The sequence below is a fragment of the Caretta caretta genome, chromosome 5, assembly GCF_965140235.1.
Source record: "Caretta caretta isolate rCarCar2 chromosome 5, rCarCar1.hap1, whole genome shotgun sequence".
Classification (NCBI taxonomy): Eukaryota; Metazoa; Chordata; order Testudines; family Cheloniidae; genus Caretta; species Caretta caretta.
The window spans coordinates 115420879-115446261 of record NC_134210.1 but is presented as its reverse complement, the minus strand read 5'-3'; the positions used below and the strand labels follow the sequence as shown (position 1 = coordinate 115446261).

At 40.1% G+C, this 25383-nt stretch overlaps 1 protein-coding gene and 1 long non-coding RNA gene across 13 annotated transcripts in view; one reads left to right on the top strand and one right to left on the bottom strand.

The window, feature by feature from the left end:
* ELAVL2 (ELAV like RNA binding protein 2) overlaps nucleotides 1–25383 on the top strand; it is a 168432-nt gene that overhangs the window by 1925 nt on the left and 141124 nt on the right. For 7 of the 12 annotated variants that reach the window (XM_048850783.2, XM_048850780.2, XM_048850775.2 and 4 more), the window contains exon 1: nucleotides 22928–23435. Coding sequence is in view for 4 of the 12 variants with exons in the window: in XM_048850769.2 (XP_048706726.1) it covers nucleotides 5366–5454 (89 nt within the window). In the remaining 8 variants the exon portion in view is untranslated. Of the gene's footprint in view, nucleotides 1–5345; nucleotides 5455–22927; nucleotides 23436–25383 lie in introns of those variants that run through there. The other 5 variants (XM_048850769.2, XM_048850767.2, XM_048850768.2 and 2 more) reach the window with 1 other exon arrangement.
* Nucleotides 20417–22811, bottom strand: LOC142072223 (uncharacterized). Its single transcript, XR_012668642.1, has 3 exons — nucleotides 22711–22811; nucleotides 21308–21388; nucleotides 20417–20538 (listed from the first exon to the last, which is right to left on the bottom strand). It is a non-coding gene; the product is annotated as an uncharacterized LOC142072223 (long non-coding RNA).

Sequence of the window (25383 nt, the reverse complement as noted above, 5' to 3'; positions counted from 1 at the left end):
TCACTGGGCTCACACTACAGGGTTACAAATAGCAATGTAGATGTTTGGGCACAGCCTGGAGCCCGGGCTCTGAGACACCTCCGCCCCCTGGCCAGGTCTCAGAGCCCAGACTCTAGCCTGAGCTGCAACATCTACACTGCTATTTTTAGCCCCATAGCACAAGCCTGAACCAGTTGACCCAGGCTCTGAGACTCATTGTCATGTGTCTTTTTCTGTAGTGTACATGTACCGCAAAGAGTCCGATTCCAAGCTCACTGAAGTCAAGGGAAAAAGATTCCACCTGACTTCTATGGGCTATGGTTCGGGCCCCTAATAGATCTAATAGAGGTATTTTCTTTTGCCAGTTTTCTGTTGGCAGAATGGTTATATCTCCCTAGCAGTCTGGGCCCAACTCAATTTTAAGTATTGCTTTCCTTTTTTACGGCATCCACAGGGAATATGATGGATGTTATAAGCATTTATACTTCTCTATGTAACTTACACATATGGATTCACCAGCATCTTTTTTCCCATTATTAGTTGGGTACTTTAAAAAAAAAAAAAGTCTTTTCTAAGACACTATATAGAGAGGTAGGCAGTTATCTAAGAAGGACAGAAAAAGTACCAAAATTATATAGAAATAAACAGCTTCTGTAGATATTCATTAAATGCATAAATTAACTCTTAGTAGATACAGGTAAGGGTCACAGGTAAGCCTATTTCCTCATCATCACTCCAGGTAGGAAGTTCATGAAATTTGGTGGATGTTTTCAGTCTAGTGTCTACCTATGTGGTTACAGTCAACTTTCCAATGAGCTGGTCCTTCTAGAATGCCTGTTCAAATCCGACCAGTTCTGTCAGTGTGATGACACGGTGGAACAAAATTGATGTTCTTACTAGATGCACAAGGCAATACAAAGACCCTAGTACACATACTTGGTCTTCTACTAGTGTTAGCACAAAGGTGGAGATCATGGTTTCTGGGGATTGTGTGTACTGGTTGGAGTGCCCTCTACCAGCAGGCTGTAATATCATTAATACCGCCTTTGACTGTGTGATTTATTGTGTCAGTGTGAATGTTGTTGGGGCTGAGGTTTTCTGGGGGCAGAAAAAAGGTAGGTCATCTCTTGACATAGCAATGTATTGTGATGGAATATACAGACTCCACCCAAGTCAGAAAAGGGTTAATGGGGGCTCTATCAGCCCTGCCCCATGACACCTGAGACAGGGAGAACGGACCTTGAGCTCTCACTGTGGGAGAAGGCTGGTGGGGTCCAGGAACCCTGGAAGATTGAAGCCTACTAGGGCCTTCCTGAAGAAAAGGCGCAGTTAAGGTTTCTTTGTGTTTATTTTGGACTTTGGTTACCTGGGCAGAAGTGGAACCTTTATGGGACTTAGTTGGAGAGCTAAGTCGCCTCCACTACCATCCAGGTTGGGGTGGAGCAGCTGAAGACTGAGAGAAACTCAGGCAGAGCCACTCCTATGTTGATCCATGTCATGAAGTGGCATACTGGAAGGGTGTATGGCCACAGTATGCTGCTATTTTGGAGTTAGGAAGTAGAAGTGAAGGGCAACAATGAAAAGCAAACAGTCTTCCACCTTGTGTAATCTGAGTCCTACTAGTCTGAACTCACTGTTGAACCTTTAAAATCTGGGAGTTTATAGAACATCAAATTTAAACCAAACTGCAAATAAAGGGCTCCTGAATGACAAGTACAATTCATCATGACAGTAGATGAGAAATCCGATGGGGATTATCTTCCATAATAATGGATAAGACTCCAATTCACTGAACAATTTAATGGTGGGGGGGAAACTTACGTTCTCCTGGCTGTTACGTAATATTTAGAACAAATTCTGTGTGCTCATCAAAACACAATGTATAGTAGCATTCTGAAGAGTGCCCACAGGAGTTTTCATTCAGAAATACTGAAAATTAGAAGGGAATTGTGAACGTAATATTCATGGTGACGTGTGTGATATCATGCGGAGGCAGGTGATGAACAACTCACCCACAGATCTTTCAGCTGCAGAGTAAGGTATAGTTCAAAGATCTACTGATGTGTTTGAGCAAGTTATGTAGTTTTTATTTTATACACTTCACCAAGACTAAGATAAGTATATTTGACATGCATGTGAATGTCAAAATGCAGAAAGTGAGAATTCAGAGGCAATAGAGAGGACAATACAAACACATTCACTGGGAAACTATTGAAGATTTAGAAAGAGAGAGGGAATTTCCCTGGGCCCCTCTACCTAAAAATCTCTAAATATACAGGTTGATTCTTTCCCTTTGGATTTAATGTAATCCATTTTAATGTATGTTTATCGGGTCCATAGAACAGCAAGATTAACAACACTGAAATTGGTGTTAATGTTAACAATTAAAATGTGAAGGTGCATATGCCAATTCTTAGTATATGTTAAAAATACACAAAGGACATGGAATATTTACTCTATGGAAGAAAAAGCTAACAAGCAGACAGTTTCATATATAAGAGACTTATGAGACCAGTTAAACTGCATCCTTCAACACCTTAAACAATACAATTTTTCATTCATTTCATCTTGAAGGGTTATTACTCTGAAATAATTATACATTGAGACATTTAAGGGGAATAAGCAAGGCATGGATGCTTTCAGATCTAAAAATGCATTTCTAATACATTTTTGGTTCTTGATTTATTACACCTTTCAAGGTTACATTTTACAATGACCTATCCATAATCAAAGATTAATTTCATATCAAAATAGTACAATAACTAATTTGTTGCACTCTATCTTTTATTAGACTCTCGCACTCTATGCCAAAAAACTCTGAAAGTGTATGAATCGGAGTTTGAAATGTGACTCTGTTTTCACTTGCTACTAATATCCATTTGTAAAAATGTCCAAGAATCTGTTAGCAGTTTTTACGGAAGGAAATGCTGTAATGTCCCTAATGTTCTTCTTACATTATGACAAACATTTTAAAATGAATTGAGCCCTGAGTCAGTAATATACTTCAGTATATGCCTACTTTTACGCTTAAAAGTACATTTAAAATGAAGCATGTACTTCAGTATCTTATTTTACTTAGGAGTAGAGAAAAAGCAAATGCCCTACTTTCTGCTTAGAAGATAGTTCAAAGAGAGCTAGATAAAGCAGTACTTTTCTATTTTGATCTGAATATTATTACTATTTAAAAAGCGGTTTGGGCACTGATCCTGCTAAGATTTTTTCCATGTGTTTGAAGTCAGTGGGATTACGCACGTGCTTAAAATTAAGTACATGCTAAAGTCTTTGTTGGGCCTTGCAGAGAAAGTACTATGATTTCTTTCTATATATTCTTGCCCCTGTTGTAATTCTGTGTGTATTACATGGAGTGTTTGAATACAAATGCATGTGCACACACACCTTAGATTGTTTGATAGTTCAATATAGATAACCAGAACATTGGCCAAACCGGACAGTCTCTACACAAAAGAATAAATGGACACAAATCTGATATTAGGAATCATAATATTCAAAAACTGGTAGAAGAACACTTCAACCTCCCTGGCCACTCAGTAAAAGATTTAAGGGTGGCAATTTTGCAACAGAAAAGTTTCAGAAACAGACTCCAAGGAGAAACTGCTGAGCTTGAATTAATATGCAAACTAGATACCATTAACTTGGGTTTGACTAGAGACTGGGACTGGCTGGGTCATTACACATATTGAATCTATTTCCCTAAATTAAGTATCCTCAAACCTTCTTGTCAACTGTCTAAATGGGCCATCTTGATTATCACTACAAAAGTTTTTTTTTCTCCTGCTGATAATTGCTCATCTTAATTAATTAGCCTCTTACAGTTTGTACGGCAACTTCCACCTTCTGTGTGTGTGTGTGCGCACACACTTTGGATTGTTTGATATATATATCTTCTTACTATATGTTCCATTCTATGCATCTGATGAAGTGGGCTGTAGCCCACAAAAGCTTATGCTCTAATAAATTTGTTAGTCTTTAAGGTGCCACAAGTACTCCCGTTATTTTAACCAGAAGTATGAAATTCTGCATAGCCCTTTGATTTAAGTTAGTCTATGAATTATACAGAATCCACCAGAGCCTGCTACTTACACAGATTGCATATTATCCCAGTTATAGTGGCTTTTTAGTTAGTAAGGTCTTGTCTACACTTGAAACTTAATCTGGACTAAGGTAGGGTGTGAAATTAAATCATAATAGCAATTCCTGAATAACTTAATGTGTGGATGCTCTTATTCTGGTATAATTATCTTGATTTGGTTTAATCCACTTTCAAAATAAACTAAACCAGAATGAAGCACTCTTATTCTGGAATAAGACTGTCTACTCTTGGAGTTATTATGAAATAGCTATTCTTCAATAATTCCCTGCATAGAGAAGCCTTCAGAAGTCATTTTAAGTCTAAAGACTTTAAAAAGCTCTCTTCCCCACCACCCTCTCTGTCTCTCTCTTTTCACATGGCAATTCTGATATCAAAAGATCAATGCTTTGAATTTCACACCTCCGCGCTCCCTTGACGCTAGCTGAATGGATACCTCTTAAGCAGAATTTATATTAAAACTGTGCCAGTTAGGCAGCAATTATTGTCCTTCACCACCATTAGGCTAAAGTGGCTCCCTGGAAGCTGGCCTAATACGAGTTATGTCTATACTCTGATTTTATTTTTATTTTTTTTAGACCCATAATATGGTTAAGTTTCACAGTGATAAAGATGTCAGACTTGTCTACACTACAGCTTTACCAATACAGATGAATCCATTAGGAATTATAGAGAAGACCAAAAAATATTAATATTAATGTCTAAGGAAGGCCTTTTTCTATTTTTCCGGCAATGGAGTCTGAACTTCAGGGCCTGGACTAAGGCTAGTTATTCTCTCGGGGCCTGATTCTGCCACCTTACTCCTGATGAGTACTTGGTCACATGCATAGTCAGTCCCAGTGACTACTGGGCCTATGGTCTGTGAGTAAGTACTAATTTATAAATTAGAAGAATGGCAAAAGCCTGAATGTCTAATTTTGCCAGAGTGGGTAGAGTTAGACAGCATTGGATTATTTTGGGGAGGGTGGGTAGTCTAGTTTAAAGCTATGTATTTGGTTTATACACTATGCACAGCTGAGTGCATTCTGAGAAGTTATCAAAATGTTCATGAAATAAGGGTGCACTACTGCATAAAGCTATAAAATATCTGTTTGGATAGGTGTATCTTGAAAAACAGAATAAGGGTGACTAAAACTTGACTGGTCCCCTTATCCTAGACCAATGCTCCATTTCCAGTTACGGGTTTTGTTTTAAAATGAGTGGCCATTAGATTTCACATTAAATTGAACATGAACTGATGGGGCTTTGTATCCCACAGTGCACTGTGTTGTTCAAAGGATGCAGAATATGAAACAGATGGCTCAGGAAGCCCGGGAGAAAGACCTGCTGGGCCCTTTCTGGTGTCACCTTAAAGCCAGAGAGGATGGGTAAGTGCATTTGTTTTAAAAGTATATTTTAAAGGACATGAACACTTGTTCATTAATTTCTCAGCCTTAACACACCATTCAGGAAGGTCAGAAGTTAAGGGTTTTGCAGCGGTGAGTGCTCAGCCACAATAAGAGATACGGTGTACAAAGACAGACAGATATTCTGTACATGTGTCTATTCTAAAGCAATGTGCATGGCTAAAATTACTTAAAGTAGTGTATTCCTTACTAGTGAATTAAAGAAGATAAGTTTCATTGAAAAAGGTAAACAAACAACTGCCTGGAGGTGTTTAGTACAACTATACTGCATAGTAATAACTTTTGATCAACAGACGAGTTGTAGATAAGCACAGAATATCTTTAGACCGTCACTTTATGAAAAACTCAGTAAGCAATGGCCCAATCCTGCAACTCTTAATCATGGAAATAATCTGTTCTACCAGATGAAGGATCCATTTAGTTTTCACATCAAAATAGCTCTAAGCATGTTTGAAAAAGACCGAAGGCTAGCATGCATTGTATACTAGTGTGTATTAGACTCAGAGTTCATTCTTTACTAAATAAATCTAGTTTTCCAGGTACCACCCTCACTATTTTGTATTACAGAATTTGGCGCATTAACAGTCAATGCTTATACCTAATTTGTACCAGTATACAAATATTCCAAAGAATTAATGTACTCTAAAACTTGTCTGCCTGCTTATTCTAAAATAATGATTATTTTTCTTGGAGCTCAATACTGTACCCACTTAAATTCATGCTCAACTTTACTCACATGGGTAGTCCCAATGTTTTGGGGCCCATAATTAGTGAAAGTAAAGCACACTCCAAAAAGTGATTCTAACAAAAGCAAAATTCATATGGTCTTTATATTCAGAGTGCATTGAGAGAACCATTTTCTAATAATCATACAATAATTACAAAAAGCCAGTGTCTCAGATTGGGGAATGCAACATTTAATTCCAAAAGCAAACATACACATTTCTACATTGTTGAATTTATATATTGACCACAGAAATGAATCTAAAATAGCATCATTTAAAAATACTCAGACAGATAGTTTGCGGCTTATCAGCCTATATTAGCTGCTATTCTGAGTTTTCTTTAACCAACATCATTGCTAAGTTGTCTGATAAAACAAAGAGTGCAACTACATGTCTTAGCACCATTTTATTTTTATTCAGTTCTGAAGTATAAAACACCACTTTGTAGTACGTTTACCTCAGAGCTTTGGGATACTAATGCACTTATGTTTTGTAACACCATTTTTAACAGGTATCTATTACTTTGAAAATGAATCTTTAACCTATTCCTGCTGAATGCCTTTCCTGGCACCAGTTTCTTGTTTCCATGTTCTCTGTTTTAGGAAAATCCTCTAAAATGTTATGTACTTTAAAAAAAAATAAAAAGAGGAAGAAGCATGCAAAATCCTCTTGAACTCATTTTACTTGTGATTTTTGAATAGCATTCAAATTAGAATGATTTTCCCAGATTTTTATAGGCTTGCCCAATCCAGCTGTATATTTTATATGCTAATCTAAATTCTATTTTTGTTCCCCTTGGGGTTTTAAGTGATTATAATTGTTGCTCTTCAAAAGCCAAACAGATGATGATTGCTGCTTCAGGAATATACCAAAAGAAACTGGCTTTCATTAAACCTGCTCATCCACTTCATAATTATCTCCATTTTATCTCGCTAAGAAGCAGGAAAATGGCAAGTACAGTTCATTGAAGCCAGTTCAGTTATTTAAACATCACTTTATTGCGCTAACAGGAGAGTGTTAAAGCGGGAGGATTTTTTTAGAAGTTTTAAACTTTCAAACACTAAAAGGTAGCCAGTGACCTAGTGGTGTTGCCGTCTAGGACACCAGGGCCTCTGACTCAGCTTGGAATCTAATGCTGTAGGCTGATGAAAGAAGAGTCTATTGTAGCTATGATGTACTCTTGGCCTCTGAAGAGGGGTTAGGCCAGTTCTAGTGGATGAAATGGAGAGTGGATTGACAGCTGTTTTCTAGGAAATCTGCTTGCCTGTCGTCTATGCTGGAAGTATGTTGTTACAATAAGACGACTCGTGTGGGGTGGAGGGAGGAGAGAAGGGAGAAGAGAAAGCAGGCATATGGCTAGAGATTAAACAAAATGATAGCAGTTTTAGAGAATAGAATTCATCCTCTGAGTGTCAATTCTCAGTCTAAAAGTTTACAGTCATATAAACCAAGAGGTCTGTATAAAATGTTTCAGTAAAACAGAGATCTTAAATCCGGTGTCTAAAAAAATCCATGGATACCTACAAAAAATGTGCGGTGAAATTAAATATTTGAGGAGGAGGAGGAATAGACATCATGGAGCCTATCAAACCTAAATACTACAGAGCTTTACATTACAAATATGGGAACTCTCAGGGTACATACCCTTACTGAAGTACATAAGCAGGTCTCAAGGTGACAGCTGCATGGATTTTGGCTCCTTCTATAATACAGTTTTTTTGACTTGCAAATATTTGCACCCTCTTTTCAGAGCATTAACATTCATAATGCAAGGAAAACATATGTTCTCTCTATCTACCTCTTCCCCAAAAGTGGGCTCCTATGGCTGTGCCAATGAGTTAATCAGGAATACACAGAAAATAACAAATTAACATGGATTTGCACTTTTTATTTTATTTATTTTGGGTTTTAAATAAGAAGACACCTATCTAAGGCTTTAGGTGCCCTAACTCATAAATGCTGCTGGGGCTTTCTTGTATTAAAGTAGTCATTGCAGCAGGAACTCAGCCAGCCACCTTCAGGAACTCCACTCCTTCCTCAGTCTAGGAAGCACATGCTCGTCCCTCTCCAAAAACCCTCTCAAACTGGTGTCTTTTGCAGCATGCCCAGAAGGTCACCAAATCAGGGATATTTAAGAAAAAAGGAGGGTAGGGGAGAAACAAGAGGCCTGGCACCCTCACTCAGAATACCCTGCCAGCTGTCCCTTCTTTTATAATAAGGGGGATCCAGTTCTAGGACCTCTGATGATCACAGCTCTGTCGGCGTGGCATGCGAAGATGGTCCCTCCCTTAGGTCAGCTAATCCTATGCCATAATCAACACTTTAAACTCCACGCAGAGATCAATAGGCATCAAGTGCGGATCCTGGAGTGCTGATGTCTTAATAACAGCAAGATGCCCCATTCACTAAGCAAGTAGCTATGTTCTGCACCATTTTCACTCTCCAAATGGCTTTAAGGCATAGCCCCATACAAAGCATACTGCAGGTGTTTAATCTTGCTAACTGACATGATCAACAGTGGCAAGGTGTGCATCCAAAAGGAAAGATTGCAACAGGTAGATGTTGAAAAATCCTAGCCGCATGTAGAGGATGGAAAAGCTGATTGGGTTACTGTTGTAATATGATCAAATAGGTATAAAATCACCCACTAAGTTGAAAATTGGATGTTGTCCCTCTATCAAAGGACTGATATTACATCTACCATCTCTTCTGACAGCTTCTCCCAACCCATCATCACCTCCCCAACCTTGTCTGGTTTGAGTTTCATCCAACTCTCTCTCACCTAGACTCCAATCTCAACTAGACATTAGCTGAAATGCTGAACTGCAATATCTGAGTTAAATGAGAGGGCTACATACAGTTGGGGTCATCAACATACTGAAAACACTGTACCCCATGTCTAACATATACATGTTGGAACAGAAGTTACCATGGTGCGTACAAACATACCACCTGCGAGCTCTTTACGAAGAGAAGCAATTGTCCACAACTATCCAGTGACATCTGAGAAAAGAATGACGCCACTAAACAGACTCTGTATCTAATCTCATGGGTCTGCAGGAGAGTCAGCATCTTATGATCAGTGATATCAAAGGCAGGTGACAGATGTAATGCCATCAGCATTACACCTGGACTTCATCCATCACCAGGAGGAGATCACGAGCCAATGCAGTCTCTGTGCCAAAGCCACATCTATATTCAGACTGAGAACCATTAAGAAGATGGAAGGCATCTAGACAGAGTTCATTTTCTTGCAACAACCTTTTCTACAGTCTTGGCCAAGAAAGGAAGGTGAGATACAGGCTGATAATTAGCTGATTACTCAAGAAAGCATCACTTGATGCTGACAAAGGCTGCACTAATGCTTCTTTAAAAGTAATAAGCAGCCTGACTTCTAAGAGGAATTCACAATCTCTACAATGAAGGAACCCAGTACCTCCTCATTGGCCTTCACCAGCCAGGAAGGACATGGATCTAAAGCACAGGTTCTGGGACAAAGTTCTCTCAACACCTCCATGAGCATCATCAACTGAAATTCTAGCAGAGTTGATGAGGCCCTTGCTCTGCCATCACAGAAGTAGACAGCCCATCTCTAATCAATCTTGTCTACAAAACAAGCAGCTTCTTTACAAAGGGAGGGACTTGGATCAACTACCGAGCTCAAAAAATCTGAATTTACCAGCCTGAAACAAATCTGTCTAAGACTTTGCAGATGCTATGGTGGAGGAGAATAACTTTTTCTTTACCTTCTGTACAGCCACAGTCATGACATAAGAGGTTTTTAAAATATGTATGCTGCAACCAATCAACTTATCATAAGATGTCCACCACAGGGGCTCTAGCAGCCTCCCCTCTCGCTTCATTTGATACAAATAATGCATGAACCAGGGTAACCTGTGAGAACAAAGCCAGCAGAGAGTACCTAGGTACCCGCATTAATGGTGGAGTACAAAGTCCAACCCAACCTTCAAGGGAGTTGTCTGTCAGTGGAACAAGATTCTCCATCAGAGATCTCCTTGATCTTTCTGGTACCATTAATCTCCCTTGCTACAGATTAAGATGATTACTACTTGTCCTGACTTCAGTGGACATGCAGAACAACTGATGGCCTTCTTCCTTAGCCCTTAGCATAATTGAAGATTATCAGGTCTCCTCCCCCTCCTCCCCACAGTCATCTTTTTTTCAAGGTTAAACATACCCAGTTTTTTAAATTGTTGCTCATAGGCCAGGTTTTCTAAACATTTCACTATTTTTGAGCCATTTCTGGACTTTCTCCAATTTTTCCACATCTTTCCTAAAGTGTGGTGCCCAGAACTGGAGACTGTATTCCAGCTGAGGCCTCACTAGTGCCAAGGAGTGCAGGACAATAACCTCCTGTGTCTTATATACAACACTCCAGTTAATACCCCCCAGAATGAGCCTTTTTCACAGCTGCATCACATTGTTGACTCATATTCAATTTGTGATCCACTATAACCTTCAGATCCTTCTCACCAGTACTACTGCCTAGCCACTTATACCCCATTTTGTGATGGAGTATTTCATTTTTCCTTTCTAAGGATAGTTCTTTTCACTTGTCTGTATTGAATTTCATCTTATTTACCTCAGACCAATTCTCCAATCTGTCACTCATCTTGAATTCTAATCCTGTCCTCCAAAGTGAAAACAACCCCTCCCAGTTTGGTATGATCCACAAATTTTATAAGCATACTCTCCATTTATTAACCAAGTCACTAATGAAAATAATGTCATGCTAGCATGAAGTTTTCCAAAATGCACACACAATAAACATGAACAGAATGCTATGCAAGAGCCTACAGTAACAGTAAAATATTTGGTCATAATTATGAATAAAATCTCATTTCTCAACAAGATGGGCAGCTAATTAAAAATGGAAAGCAACTTTAATTTGCTTATGGCTTTGCCACTATTTGTTTTCAGTTCTCTTTATATTTATATATCTTAAGCCAATTTTGCTCCGTTCTTGCTTGCTTGATTAGGATTTGGAGAAAAGTTATTTAATTTATTCAAGCAGAAATCCATAAATTTTAAAAATCATTCTTACAGTTCCAGGAAGAAAAACAAGCTCATTGCAATATTGTAATGAAGAAATTTGTTAAAGGTGATTCTACAAGATATATGAATATTTAACTGAAGTTAGACAATCTACTGGGAAAAGTTGTTTTAGAAAATAGAGTAGCCTTATTAACTGTGTGAAACCAACAGTTTGGATGATGGTGAAAAAAGCAATTAGATTGCACAGGGGGAAAAAGGTCTAAAACTGGCACTGTCAGGGTTAGATAATGAGAACATTTAAAAGGATTTTTTGTACATCTGAAATCTAAAGGCATAGCGAGAAGAAAAAGATGTTTTGTAGTACATTGTGTCAAAGTAATTCATGGAAAATGTCTGTTACTGCTCCAAACAATTTATACTTTAACACCATTTATGTTGTAAGGCACCTGATTTACGTTTACAAAAGTTGACACTTCAGAACCTCAATAATATTTGATTTCTCATATGCCAGTGAAAAAGACAAACTGAAGAAGGATTCATTCATACTACACTTTTGTGTAGTCGATTCAAAGATCTTGGAGAAAATTTTATTTGTTTAAAATCATATGTGTAAAATTAAAGGTATGATTTTTTTCGTGGTTAGTTAAATGAATTGGTAACATTTGACGAACACTATGCATAGCTTGGGCTAGTTGCTGTGCAAGCTTTGTACAGCTGTTCAAACTCCACTCGTTACGGACTGGAGCCCCAAGTTCCTAAAGTCTTATGCATGTGTTTAACTTTATGCAGTGTGAATAGTTCCAGTGACCTCAAATTGTGGCAAACCAGCTGGAGCTGCAGAGAAACGTCCACTAACGACTGTGATGACAAAGTAGTTCACTGGAGGCCTAGCCAGGCTTCAAGTGTACATTCCAGAAGTTTGGAGTTTAGGGCGGTATGTCAATGAACCACCAAGTCTCCCATCTTCCTCAGATATTCAAATGATACCATGCTGCTAATGATGTACAATAGATTCCTTTCTTCAATATACGAAAACCATATATAGTTTACACTTTTCCTTGATCTGCCATTCCAAACATAGAAAACATAATTATTCCAAGTAGACAATCCTACAGAACAGGTAGACTGCATGTACATCCCATTATACAGTGGATTACCACATTAATTTGCATAGTTATTAAATTGTAGACTTTTTAGCTCTGAACCACCCTATCAGAAATAGAAAAGTCCAACAAAGTATTAACCTGTTTGAACATACTAAAGAAACAGGGGGAAATGTATCCTTAGTAAAAAAGTTTACCATTTACTGTTTCCTTAATGCTTCCTCTAACACACAGAGGCATGTGCACACTACCCGATTCTCATTCCATCTCTTTGTGGAAAGATCATGCCAAGATCTTTGGAGCATCTAACTAATGACATCCAAGTGATCCTGTAACCGGAACTGTAGCTTTCTCATGCCTTCTTGCCCACCATAAGTCGGGGGAGATACTAGGGCCCCGATCCATGAAGGTACTTAAGCACCTAAACCCAAGACTTAGGCACCTAAATCCCAGTTTTGGCTCCTCTATAATCCACAAAACTCCTATCAAAGTTTTCACTTGAAAAGTTCCCTTGGCACCTAAGTTCCTGCCTCTGGTCACGTGCCCTGCCTCTGGTCACGGTCACGTGCACCTCTAGGTGTCCGAATGCTTATCTCCCGTCCACACCCAGAGTGATCCATGAACCAGGGAAGACCTTTTTTTTTTTTCCTTCTATCTCACACATGGGGCCCAATCAGGGTGGTGTGTTCAGAGGTTCTCTACCATATCAAGTCCAGCTGGAGGAGGAGCTGGTGGTAGTGGCAGGGGTGGCCAGTTTATAACTTTTAGCACAGTGGTTAGAGCACTCACCTGGGATATGGGAGAGTCAGGTACCTACTTTGACCCAAAGACTGAAATAGTCACTGGGGCAGAGAGAGAGAATGATTCTGTAGCCTGGTGGGTAGGACACCCACCTGCGAGGTGGGAGACTCAGGGTTGTCCATGCCTTTTGCTCCAATCACTCTTTTGTTACTTATCTACAGCGGAACAGCATCAGCAGGAGAGACTGACGGAGCCCCACATCAGAATATCCCACAGTTCAGTGATTAGAGTACCCTCTTGAGAGAGAGGATTTTAAGAGGGGTTTCCCTTCTCCCCAGTCTGGCAAAAGGGGAAATGGAAGCTGGGTCTCCCACCTCCCAGATGAGTGATCTAATCACTGGGCTAAAAGTTATATCACCGCCTCTTTCTCTGGCTCTTAGGCAGATGCCTAACTCATTTCCACAAGAAACTATTTAGGTGCTAAGCTATCTGACTCAAGGAGATAGGTTCCCATTTGTGGATCTGTAAGCAAAGTTAGGTGCCTTTGAGAGGGACAAGGCTTAGTACACGCTCCTGTTGTTGGCATTCCCACTGGTTAGCTTAGGCAGCTCCCTGCCTAGCATGTTAGTTTTTGTGGATCATGTTCTAAGATTCCTGTCTCTCCCCATTCATTGTATAGGGAGCTTAGGGCCCTAGCTCTGGCTTTGTGAATCACAGTGTTGTTCCTGTGATTTTTCTAGGTGCCTAAGAGCAAGGCACCATGATTCTGAGTATTGCAACACTTAAGTCCTTTTGTGGATCTGGGCTTGTTTTACAGCTTTAAGGATTAGTTTGGAGAGGAAGAATGGTTTTTTGGTTAAAGCACAGGACTGAAAATCAGAAGATCTGGTAACTGTTCCTGTCTCTAACACATTTCTTCTGCTACTTTGAGCCAATCCTCTACCTTCCCTATAACTCAGGTTTTCTCATCTGTAAAACAAGGAATCATTTCACTATAACTCAGGCAAATTATTAGACTTGTTGTTTTGTTGTTGTTATATATACAGAACCTTGGATGGAAGGTACTTTAAATGTCATACTTTCATTATAAAATTTAACAGTTATAAAGATCTAAAAGCCTAACTGTGACTGAAAGTTGTTTGGGAGAATTTAGTAGGAGTTTTAGCATTAAGGCAAAAGTACTACATAAAGAGGGTTTCTCCTGTTAGGACCTATTTCCAGACCCACTGAATATAAATCCTTAATCACACACATTTTATGTTTGTATTTAACTAACGGTTAATAACAGGTCTTATCTTGTAGCCAACTGTCTTACTCACTTCATTATAGTTAGAATCACACCATTGCTGATAATGTCTGAGAATGGCATCTCAAATGAAGAATCTTCAAATCTCCAAGTATATGTTAGTAGTTTTTATTCTCTGCACACGGAGCGGGAGCTCAAGTAGTTATTTACATTTGTGCTACTGAACCAGTGCATTTATATCTACACTTTCACTAGTGATTTTGGGTGCCTTTCTTTTCAGATGCCCAAGCTGAGACACCATAAAGAGGCCTGATTTTCAGAGGATGGGTCATCAGCTGTCTCAAGTTAAACACCCAAATCACTGGTCAATTGTGAAAATGTAGGATTAAGTGACAGAAAAAAAATCACCATTTTAAATTCAGCTGTGGAGAAATGGCATAATGGCAAAATCACAGAAGTTACTTGAACTCTAGCTTTTTTCTTAAGAATACTAGCGAATCTTCTGTTTCTTCTTTGATTTATTTCTTCAGACGGGTGTTCTACTTTTATAGAATATAAAATTTTGAAAAAATGTATTTTAAAATATTGACTTGGCTAGTGCAGAAGTTGTTTCTTTCTAGACAATATCAGATGCACAATTGCCCAAATGTCCAATAGCAGGAAATGTGGTGTCAAAATAGGACATCAGCTGCACCAACGTAGGCCAATAAACTTGTAATAACCTAAACACTTTCTTAGCATCAGCATGGGTGATATTAGCATAATGTTTATTCCAAACATGCAACATTCAAGAACTACAGTAGGCTGACCACAAAATTATAGATGGACTCTAACAGTATTCTGAGGATCAAGTTGGGGAACCTTTTAGATAGCTAAATCTGAAAGATAATATATGAGCCAGATCCTGCCTATATACTCATCTCAATGAGAGTTAAGTAGCTCAGAACCTTACAGGATAATTTCTGATCCATGAAACTGAGCTTGCGTGTGAAAGAGAGGCAAAATTTCTTCTGTGCAAAGACACAGCAAGTTCCAGTAGATATTTTAGTGCCGGTGCAAGTCTATTTAATTATTGTTTTTAACGGGCGTGCACATAAATTGTTAAATCATCTGCAGGTAAAGAATTTTCACATGAAAATGTTAAATTCTTGTCTGTGAAGAAAACCAGAGAACGCCTTCCCTATCTGATCCTTACAACTAAAATCCTAGAGATCGATATAAGTGAGGGACAAACATCACCACCAGTGGGAATTGGCTTTTGGAGAACAAGATTTGATCCACATAACTGATCACTGCAAGTAATAATCACTATAGCTTAATTCCACAGTATTTGGAATAGAGGGCCTCTTATGTATAAATGTAAGAGTGGAAAGAAAAAAATGCAGCAAAATCCAAAAAGGAAAACTGATAAAAGGTGGAGGATAGGCAGGGAGAAGGAAGAAAGGGTATTTATTGACAGAATGTTACATAAAGATATTTAAATTCAGCGTTCCCTTTCAGTAATGGGTATCTGGTTCCACCCATCAAACTAAGCTTATGTTACAGAAAAAGACTGAGGTCACATAACTGCAGTAGAAGCAAGTGAAACTTGAATTCACCTCAAACTCTCACACATCCACATCAATACATAATTATATGCAGACCTTGATTGTGAATCTTAATTTCAAACTGGGTGCATATCATCATCTTAATTGAATAAAAACAAAAAAATTCAAGCAGATACCTAAAATGATTTGAAATATGTTCAAACAAGTGGTCTACACAAGGTCAAAAAAAATTCCATCTACTATGCATGTGATCTGATTATCTGAAGATGATCTAATTACTTAGTGTACTAACAGTCCAGACTTCACAGGGACATTTTTTCAATAAAATACTAGTAGCAATAGCCAGTATTTTACTGCACTACACTGTCAACAAGAAAAATGATGGCAGAATAAAAAAGCTACCTTAGTGTAACATGCACTTTTCCCTCAACAGATTGAATGAAAATATAACACACACATCATACATTTGAAAAAGCAAAATCCATCAGTTAAGTCAATTTTTCTATAACCTATAATACCATGAGTGGATGTACTAATTACAGTAAGTTTATATCTATCCTGTTTCCTGAAGAAGCCTCTTGGTATGATAGAAATAGAATTTCACCAAATTCTCCAAGTTGTGACAGTATTTGGCCTAATTCAGTGGGGAGCTTAAAAACATTATTATTTTTTAGATGGAAAATAGCATAACTTAAAAAAATAAAGTGCTTTAATTTAGGGGTTTTATTGCTTTCTTTTACACAAGATTATTTCTCCCCATCCCCATACAATGCTTGACTGGACAGGGATTCACTGTACACTTTTATTACTCATCCACCAAATTAAAGAGAGTGATTTTCTAAATGGCATTCACCCCCTTGCCAGAGCCTGCTGTATCATCCCTGCTAGAAATAATTTATCCATGGGGTCAATTCAAAAATACTTTTAAAAAGAGCAAGTGATTTTGCCCTTTTTAATAAAATGACCACATTGCACCAAGTGTCAGGTATTACAAAAACAAACAAAAGATACTGGCAGATCACCCTAAAGGCTGTTGATCCTATCCTCGTTTCCCCCCCTCCTCTCTAAATTTGTGACTAGACGAATGCTCTGCTACACTATTAATAGAGCCAGCATTTTTTTTCCAGGAAGAAAATATAAATGTTTCCAGCAAAGTGCACCAATATTGAGGTCCCTCCTCTCTCGTTCTCCCCAGACCTAGGTTGGTGCTGCTTTCCTCCTTGGTTATGAGAAAGCATTTCTGTTAAAAGGGGAAAAGAAATTAATGGATTCCATAATACTTCCTTATTTCCTTTCTGCCATCACATGCACCCTTGCTAGACAAAGTTTGTCACAGAATAAAGGCAAATTTTTATGGTGGCCCCTTGTTAAAAATATCAGCATTATACCACCATATTCACTGTTCTGCCCTCCAGTTAGCAAGCCCCAGTGACAGCCTGACAGAGGCCTTTATTGGCCTGCTGACAGTTAAGTTCAGACATTTATCCAATAGTTTATTTTTGTTAGGAAATAAAACCTGCCTAGTTTTAAAACATTATCCAAGGAAAGCATGGGATGATAGACTGGCTAAAATTAGATAATTTCTTGCATCTGGTTTGGCTACTCAGCCCTTTTGGGCACCAACCCACAAAACAGCTAAGTAAATGTACTCACCCCTACCTTATGAAAACGGTTGTGCTCCTGTGCTCTCTGTATGTCCCTTTTAATTGCATTTTCCATAAATGCAATTTAGTTTTTAAATCAAAGCTAAGCTTGGTGGTTTTTTTTTTTAAAAGGCGTTCCTGCTGAAACAAGGAGGAGCTACGTATTCTAATCTGATGTCATTAGTCAATCAACACACATATGTTAGAAGGGGATTTGCTGGTTACATAGATGGCTTAGTATCTACTCTAGCTCATTTTTCTTGTGACATGCAAATAATTCTGCTAACTCATGAACTATCCTTTTCACTTCCCTTCAGCAAAGAGTTTTGATTAATCTGTGCTCGCAAAAGCATGTTTTTTATCTTCTGCAGGTTGCATTTTTTTTAATACCAGGCGGAGGGTTGTTTTTATTAAGTCACCGTGAATCTTTTTCTTCATCGGAGGTAGGACTTAAAATTAGCACTGCAGTTCCAGTTGGAACTCAGTCTTTTGCAATAAACTCGGTCTTTAAACTTCGCAGCCAACTCGGTTGTTCAATGACTCAGGGGCATGTGACAAAGCTGGCAAAGAAAAGGTAGCCCCCCCCCCCGCACCCCCTCAGCTGTCACTTTAAGACAGGTGGCTACTTCTTAATTATTATTAAAGTAACATCCAGTTACAGACGCCTATTTCTCGCTGCCGAAAGCTTTCTAATGACCGTTTACTTTAGTGGTCTATCCGCAACATGCTGCCTGCGCCACCTGAATTTCAATGTCTTAATTTACAGCGCAGATAAAATAGAAAGGAGCTGGATCTGTGCTGCTTTCTGCATTGGGTTGGTCTTATCAAGCGTGAAGTTTGGCGCGTTGCAAACCTATTCAAGTGATTATCTGTTGAGGACCTCTTGAGCCATCTCCATCTCTGCACTGTGCTGATAAGACAGCTGCTTCTCTAGCTGCGGTGTCTCTCTGGGCCTCACTCTTCTTTTGGTACACACTATGGCTTTGTTACCGTGCCCTGGTGCTGTCACTTTCTCTGCCGGGCAAACATTTGGTCTCCGCACAAAAGGGGTCGATGGGACCGATTGACTGGCTGGTGTGCCCGGTCCTATTATTTTAAAACTAAACGTGAATTACACAGCACGGGAAAGACAAATCTTCAGCGAGAGAAACTACCTGCAAACAAGAACCGCCGTGCAGCAGAGACCTGCCTCTTCCCATTTCCCTGTAGAAACTGCACAAGGTCACAGTCCTGCTCAGGAACAGGCAGACGGTTTACTTAAATTATTATTTTATTTAGTCGGATTAAGATGTATCTTTCCTTGCAGAAAGCCAAGTGTTTGCTCTTACCTCGTGCTCAAGAAACCGAAACTTACGCTCCCCTTTAACCCTCTCCAGAAAGCCACCACGCACACAAAAACCCCCTCTCTCGCCCTGAGAAAGAGGCTGTAGTAGCATTAAGGCTTTGGGGTTACACACTAGAAGAGAGAAGAAATATAGCAACGTCAGTTGCATTATTTACACTAAGGTAGATTCAGGCACAGTTTACAGATCTTAGTATTCTGAATAGGGTCAGGCAAAAACAAAACAAAAATCCCCACCCCGCCAACCCACACAACGCTTGAAGAGCAGGTGTTTTTTTGAAGCAAGATATACCAGTCTGACGATTTGTTTTAAATGCCTCAAGCTTACGCTTTTTATTATGATAACAGGAGCAAAACCTAAGCTTGCAGTGTAAACACAACCTAAAGAGGGCCTTTTTAGATGAAGGCTTTTTTTAAAAAAAACAAACAAACAACGCATGATTGCCAGCTTACAATTTCACACATGAACAACACTAACTAGGAATTATTTGTCTGAGATAAGAAGTGCCTTCAGCGGGGGGGTGTGGGGGGGAAAGCCCATAGTAACATTACACGTTTTACTGAGGATTTTTGCTTGGGGATAGGCGTGTTTCAGTGTGATGCTCTTTATGGTCGCTGTAAAAAAGGGGGGCGAAAGAAAGGAAAGAGAAAGTTTACTTAACTCCAAAGCAGCATTGTTCCCATATGTTGCTGAATGTGCTCTGTCGTATGGCTCTCAGAAATAGTTTTTGAACGAGAGTGCAGTTGCGCGTTAGGGATCAGGACAAGCCTTAGGGGCCGCTTGTCTCTGTCCATGGTCCTACAACCTGCATTAGTCTTAGTCAGACGGCTAGGGGGTTGTAATGACTCAGGTACGTTAGTATCAAGCTCCCTACAACTTTGTCTAATTTTTGTTCCCATCCGATCCGCTCAGCTCGCTGGAGTGGAGTCGATATCTACCAGTCAGTTAGGATGAAGCGGGTTTTTAAAAAGTTAGCTGGTAAAGTGAATGCATCTCTTTGCTCTGAAGCGTTTAAACAGACCATTTCCTATTTGTTCTTATATCACCCCTACAGTATCCTCCAGTCTTAATCCTCGGATGGGGGTGTTTTCAGCAGCCTTAAAACAAATATGTGGCTAAAAGGGGTTATTTGGCTTTCAAGCCTGCAAAGGCACTGTAATAATTAACGCATTTGAACCCAATGCTCTGGCCAGACACCTCCCCCTCCCCCGCCCGCCCAAAGTAAACAAAGCGACTTTCTACCCAAAAGGTCATCGGCTGCAAGATTGTATGTGGCCGTTTTATATTTATACATAATTTATGGGAAAGCATTTCACTGTTGGGGGAGGGGGGATCTATGAACATTTCCTTCCCCCCCCCCCCACCCCGCCATTGCGTACAACCGAGGAGATTGAAGACGAATCAGAGAGGAGAAGGGCCAATGACAAGACACGGACTTTAAGGGCGATTTTCTGCTGAATTTCCCTCCGTACACTGTGTCAACCAACGCGCGTGCCTCATCGGTAGCGATTGTAAGTCTATCGAAAGTGTTAGGGTACGAAGGAGTGGGTTTTATTACCAAGGATTGAGCGCTGATTACCGCTGGGCTCTTCTTGTGTTGAAAAGCGCACTAACCCCAGTCTGACTCGCAGACGTGTTTGGGCACCTGCTTCGGGCTGATTCATTTAATTCCCTGGAAAAGCTGAAAAAGCCACAGATCTAGTTTCAAATCTCTCATAAGTTTCGGAGTTTTCTTTAAAAAAAAACCCAAACCTCCTTTTAATTTAGGATCAGCTATTTATTGACGAGTGAATAGTTATTTTAAAGGGGTTGCTAATACATTAAAGGACTCTACTCAGAGATTTCACTGGGTTTATTTTCTCCCCTACCCCCACCCACCACGTACTACTGATATACTGTTGAGGAACGGTGTTAACTGCTAAAAAAAACCAACCCATTCTACACAATCTAGACTGAAGAAAAAGTAACCACTAAGTAAATCTAGTTTTGCCTAAGAATACAACACAGTACGGATAAGTTTTATTTGTTCTGCTTAGTCTCAGTTATGATCCACACTTCAAAACCCGCCCTGACACACTAACTACGTTTTTTTTTCAAAATATGACTTACTCCTATATACACTAAACTTGATTTGTGTGCAATATTACATCACCCGCATTCTAAAGAGCACCAACATTTAGGTGTTAAGTGTGGCATCGTTAGAGACATTTAAACAATTAAACAGTTATTTTTGCTATAATTAAGGAGCAGTCACAGACCAAAGTAAAGCGAAAAATAGCGCAAGCCCAAGGGACCTTATGGAATACTAACTTAAACTCCTCGAAACATAATTTATGCATGCACTTCTACAAACTGGCTATAAATAGGCATCATTTAAGTAGGACTGTTGTACGAGCCGCCTTGTTGGGAAGGTGTTTATCACAGTGATAATTCTTTGCAATTTTCCTCACCAGGCTTCTCTTCAGTTCAAAGAACAACTCTTTCACCACTTGTTCATCAGAGGAGTTAATCCGTTTTTTCGGAGTTCCAACCTGGTTCAAAAAGTTCGTGTTAGACTGTAAATTAAATTCCAGATGATCTAAAAATCTTCCTGTTCTCGAAAGATGTCAGATACATTTAAAATATAAATGGTTTTGCGAGATGTAAAAAATCAGGCCGTATGTACTACTTAGTTATTGTCATGTTGATAGGAGATGGCGATTATATGGACCAAACCGCAGATAAACAGGTTTCTCCTCCATCCCATTAATCATTTATAAACACTCAAGGACACTCTCAAGGAACACTAATTTATTTTTCTGCTCTCTTCCAATCATTGTGTGTGTCTTCTCCCCCCTCCCCCCTCCGGCTGGATGCAAATACCAGATTGCACTAAATAAGCATCTAAAGGAGTTCCTTTCCGAAGGGCATAAGTGCTTTGTTACTGTAAATGCTTTATACCCGTTGTGTTGTGTATCAGGGGAAAAGAAGCAAATACGTTCGAGGAAGCATTTCGGATTTTAAACAGAAAGTAAGTTCAAGTGCCATAAAAGGATCAGTGTGAGCAATGAAAGGTGTTAAGTATATAATGCAGGTTTGTTTCTCTCATTCAACATAACAGTCTTAAAGACAACTGTGTTCTCTGGGAAAGATAAGAGTGATAAAATAAGAAAAGCCTCCCAGCCCCCGCACATAGATGTTTGTCACTGGAAATCTTAATTAATATAAATCTTCACTGTCAGAGGAGAAATCACTGCAGTAATTGGTCAGTACTATAAAGTTCTTTAAATGCAGACTAGTGAAATACGTTTTGCCTGACAGAGAGAAGTATGTGGTCCATATCAACTCCTCTTTTTTAAGATGTACCTATCAATGAAAGCTCTGTACAGAGGGTTTCTGGATAGGACGGTCTAATTATTCTACCCTACTCTGTGGTGACATAATGGAAAGTACTATTTCCTAACAGTTGCTTTCCATTCTTGCCTTTGCAAGCGTTGTCTATCAACCACCCCATGTATTAAAAAAGACTGAAACACTAAGACCAATCTCGAAGCGCTAGAAAGTAATGAAAACAGACCCAGGAGAAACGAGGTGGACGTGCCGGCAATTCTTTTGCTCGTGTTTAAAGAGAGAGAGCCTCAGAGGCGATGCATGACATTTTAATGTTCAAGACTCTGCAAAAGAGGCGGCAGCAGTCAGTCCCCAGTACCGAGTCTTTCTACACCAGCAAGATTTCTGATGGATCAAGCCTGCACCCCGCGGGGAACTCTGACAGTCCAGGCAGAACCATCCCACGTTGCTTTCTGCTCCAGGGCTCCTATTTTCTCGCATTGCCCCCCCCGTGCTGAGTGTGGTACCTCTCGGTGCAACTCACCCTGAAACGGGACTCCATTGAGTGTGCCGGATTGACACCAGCTGGCAGCCAATCGAGACTGGCTGTTGCGCCGGGGCGGCGCCAGAGGAACCCCGTCGCACCAATCGCGGCGCAGAGGCTTGCCAGCAGGTTCCGTTGTATCGGGTTTCGGCGGATACTTCCGCGCGTGGCGGCCGGGATAGGTGGGAGCCTGGCACAGCTGCAGACACACACACGCACACACTGGTGCGGAAGCAGAGGAGCGCTGGGTGATACGGTTGCTATAAATCTGTGTGATCCAGTCCACCTCCTTTTTAAGACGTCCTCCCCCCTTATTTCTGTTCTCACTTAGAGATGCAGCATTTTACTTCTGTAGCGAGCTACTAAAAAGAAACAAGGAGGCAGAGAGAAAGAGACCGTCTTTGTAACGCGTCCTTTCATCCCTTCTTTTCTTTGTTCCTTCCTTTATTTCTCTCCCCTCCCCCTTTTTGTTGAGTTGTGTTGCAATAGGAGGCTAGCCTTGTCACATTCCTTGTTTTAAGTTTTCCTTTCCCTTTTAATTTTCCTGATTTTTTTTAAGTGTTGGACTATTGGGAGGGAAAGCATTTTCATTTTATTTGCTTCCGCTTAGAACTGTCCACAGTTTAGATTTTGTGTGCTGTCTTGAGAACTATCCATCTGCTTCTTACTCCTTTGTATTGGGAGAACTTCAACGTTACTTTTTTTTTTAAGCTGAAGAGAGAAAGGTAAGTTGTGTTTTGATTCTTTTAATGTTTCTATAGCTAATAGACTGTCTAAATCAAATACCAGAAAGCGTAGGATGCATGCAGTAAAGAATTAACTCTATTACATATGCTTATGTTTCCTTTAAAGCAATTCATGTACATTACAGTGTGTTAACAGGACAAATACCTGGAAGTATTGGCAATATTAAGATCACCAGAAGAAAATATACATTATTTTGCATTCAAGCAGATGTACATATTCAGTACCTAGGCTATAAACTAGCTAGATCGTGGTTTAAAGTTCTTATAATAGGAATACCTTTCTAACTCTGAATGCCTCACTCGCGTAAAACATCTGAAGGGACCCACATCATGCAGATGAATGAATGAGTATCGCTTTGAAAAGATAAACCTACGTTTGCAGATTAGGCGGGATAAGACCCCAAGTCTAATTGCATTAGCCAAACAGCATTTTGTCAGTTCTGAAGGGATACGAGATGGCATGTATGCTACAGCATACAATGAGTTGTAGTGGTCTGGACCAAGTACACGCAGCCCGTGTGATTAGCTGGGGTAATGTCAAAACTGATGACTGGTTAGAAGGTATGCAAGGTCCAGTTGGGGTGAATGGATTGCTGTAATATGGGGAGGGAGGGGGATTATTTTTCAAACCTTCGAGTGAAAATTAAAAGCCTGTATGGGGAGGATTCAGTCTACATGCGGGATACAAGAGTCCCTTTGTTCTGGGAAAGCTAAAAAATGCTTCGTATTGAGGCAGTAGAAAGGCGTGAGCTGGCAAGGACAGAGAGAGGTATACTCCAATCACTGTCCGTGGTCCTACTGTAGCGACAGCATTCATCACGGGAAAAGCGGTTCCCTGGAAGTGCCCGGTAGCCATCCCGGCAGCCTGAGCCCCCGTTTCCCTCTCTTCGCTATTGTCAAGCTGCCACCGGAGAAAAATGGTTGAGCCCGGGAGGCGTTCCTGGTCCAGACTGTAACTGGCTGGTCGAGCTTGCTGCAATTTTAACTTCAATGCTGCCCCTGGTTAAGAGAAAGCAGCCTCCCGATTATTGCGTAGGGGAAACAGAACCGCGGGGAAGTCTGGCTTGCATGGGAGAAGTTTACATTTAGTGGCAGAAGCAAAAGGAGGTGGTGATGGGGGGGGGTGCCCGGGGTTGGGGGTTAGCAGGGTGCTCTGGGTCTAAAAATAATGTATCTTCAACCTCCTTCTTGTCCTGTATTAAACGGTGTGATTAGGTGGCATTTTAGAGCTGCTAAAGGATTGCACTGCAGCGTGGTAAAAGACAGGACCAAGCATTGCCATTGTTGTTTAATTTATGCCCATCACGTTTCTACGTACCCACCTATTGCACATCTGAAAAGAATCACTATGAGAGCAATACAACTGGGGTGAATTTGTAGCTGGACACGTTCCTTCATTCGGCTTCCCCAGCATTGGTAGCGAAATTGGTGTTGAGACGGTATATTGACGAATAATGACAGGTTTCAGAGCTAGCTTTATTGCTGGGAGGGCGAAAGGAATATTAAACCATGTAGTACTTGTTCTTAGCTTTGAGGATGTGACTGTCCTCTTCCAGTTAAAACCATTAACTGGAGCCTATTTTCTGCCTAGCTAAACATGCTCCCTCAAAGAAAGCGCATCCAGATTGCTAGAGGTTGAAGGAAAGAAGCTGTAGACTAGGATTAAGTAGATCTATGAGACAAGACTGTTACTGAGAGGTGGAGGTTGTGTGTCCTTGCTGGATTTATAGTTTACAAATATCGCAGTTTAGAAGACATCTGCGAGGGTGGAGGGGTATATGTGCCCGAAGCTGAAAAGTGCATCTTACAGACCAACGCGGAGCTCTTTGACTTAGTCCATACTATCCAGTCATGTTAACACCTCATCCCCAGGCCATTTCTGTAGAAAGTACCATTAACTGCATGCTGTTGCTAGAAGCTAAGCCCA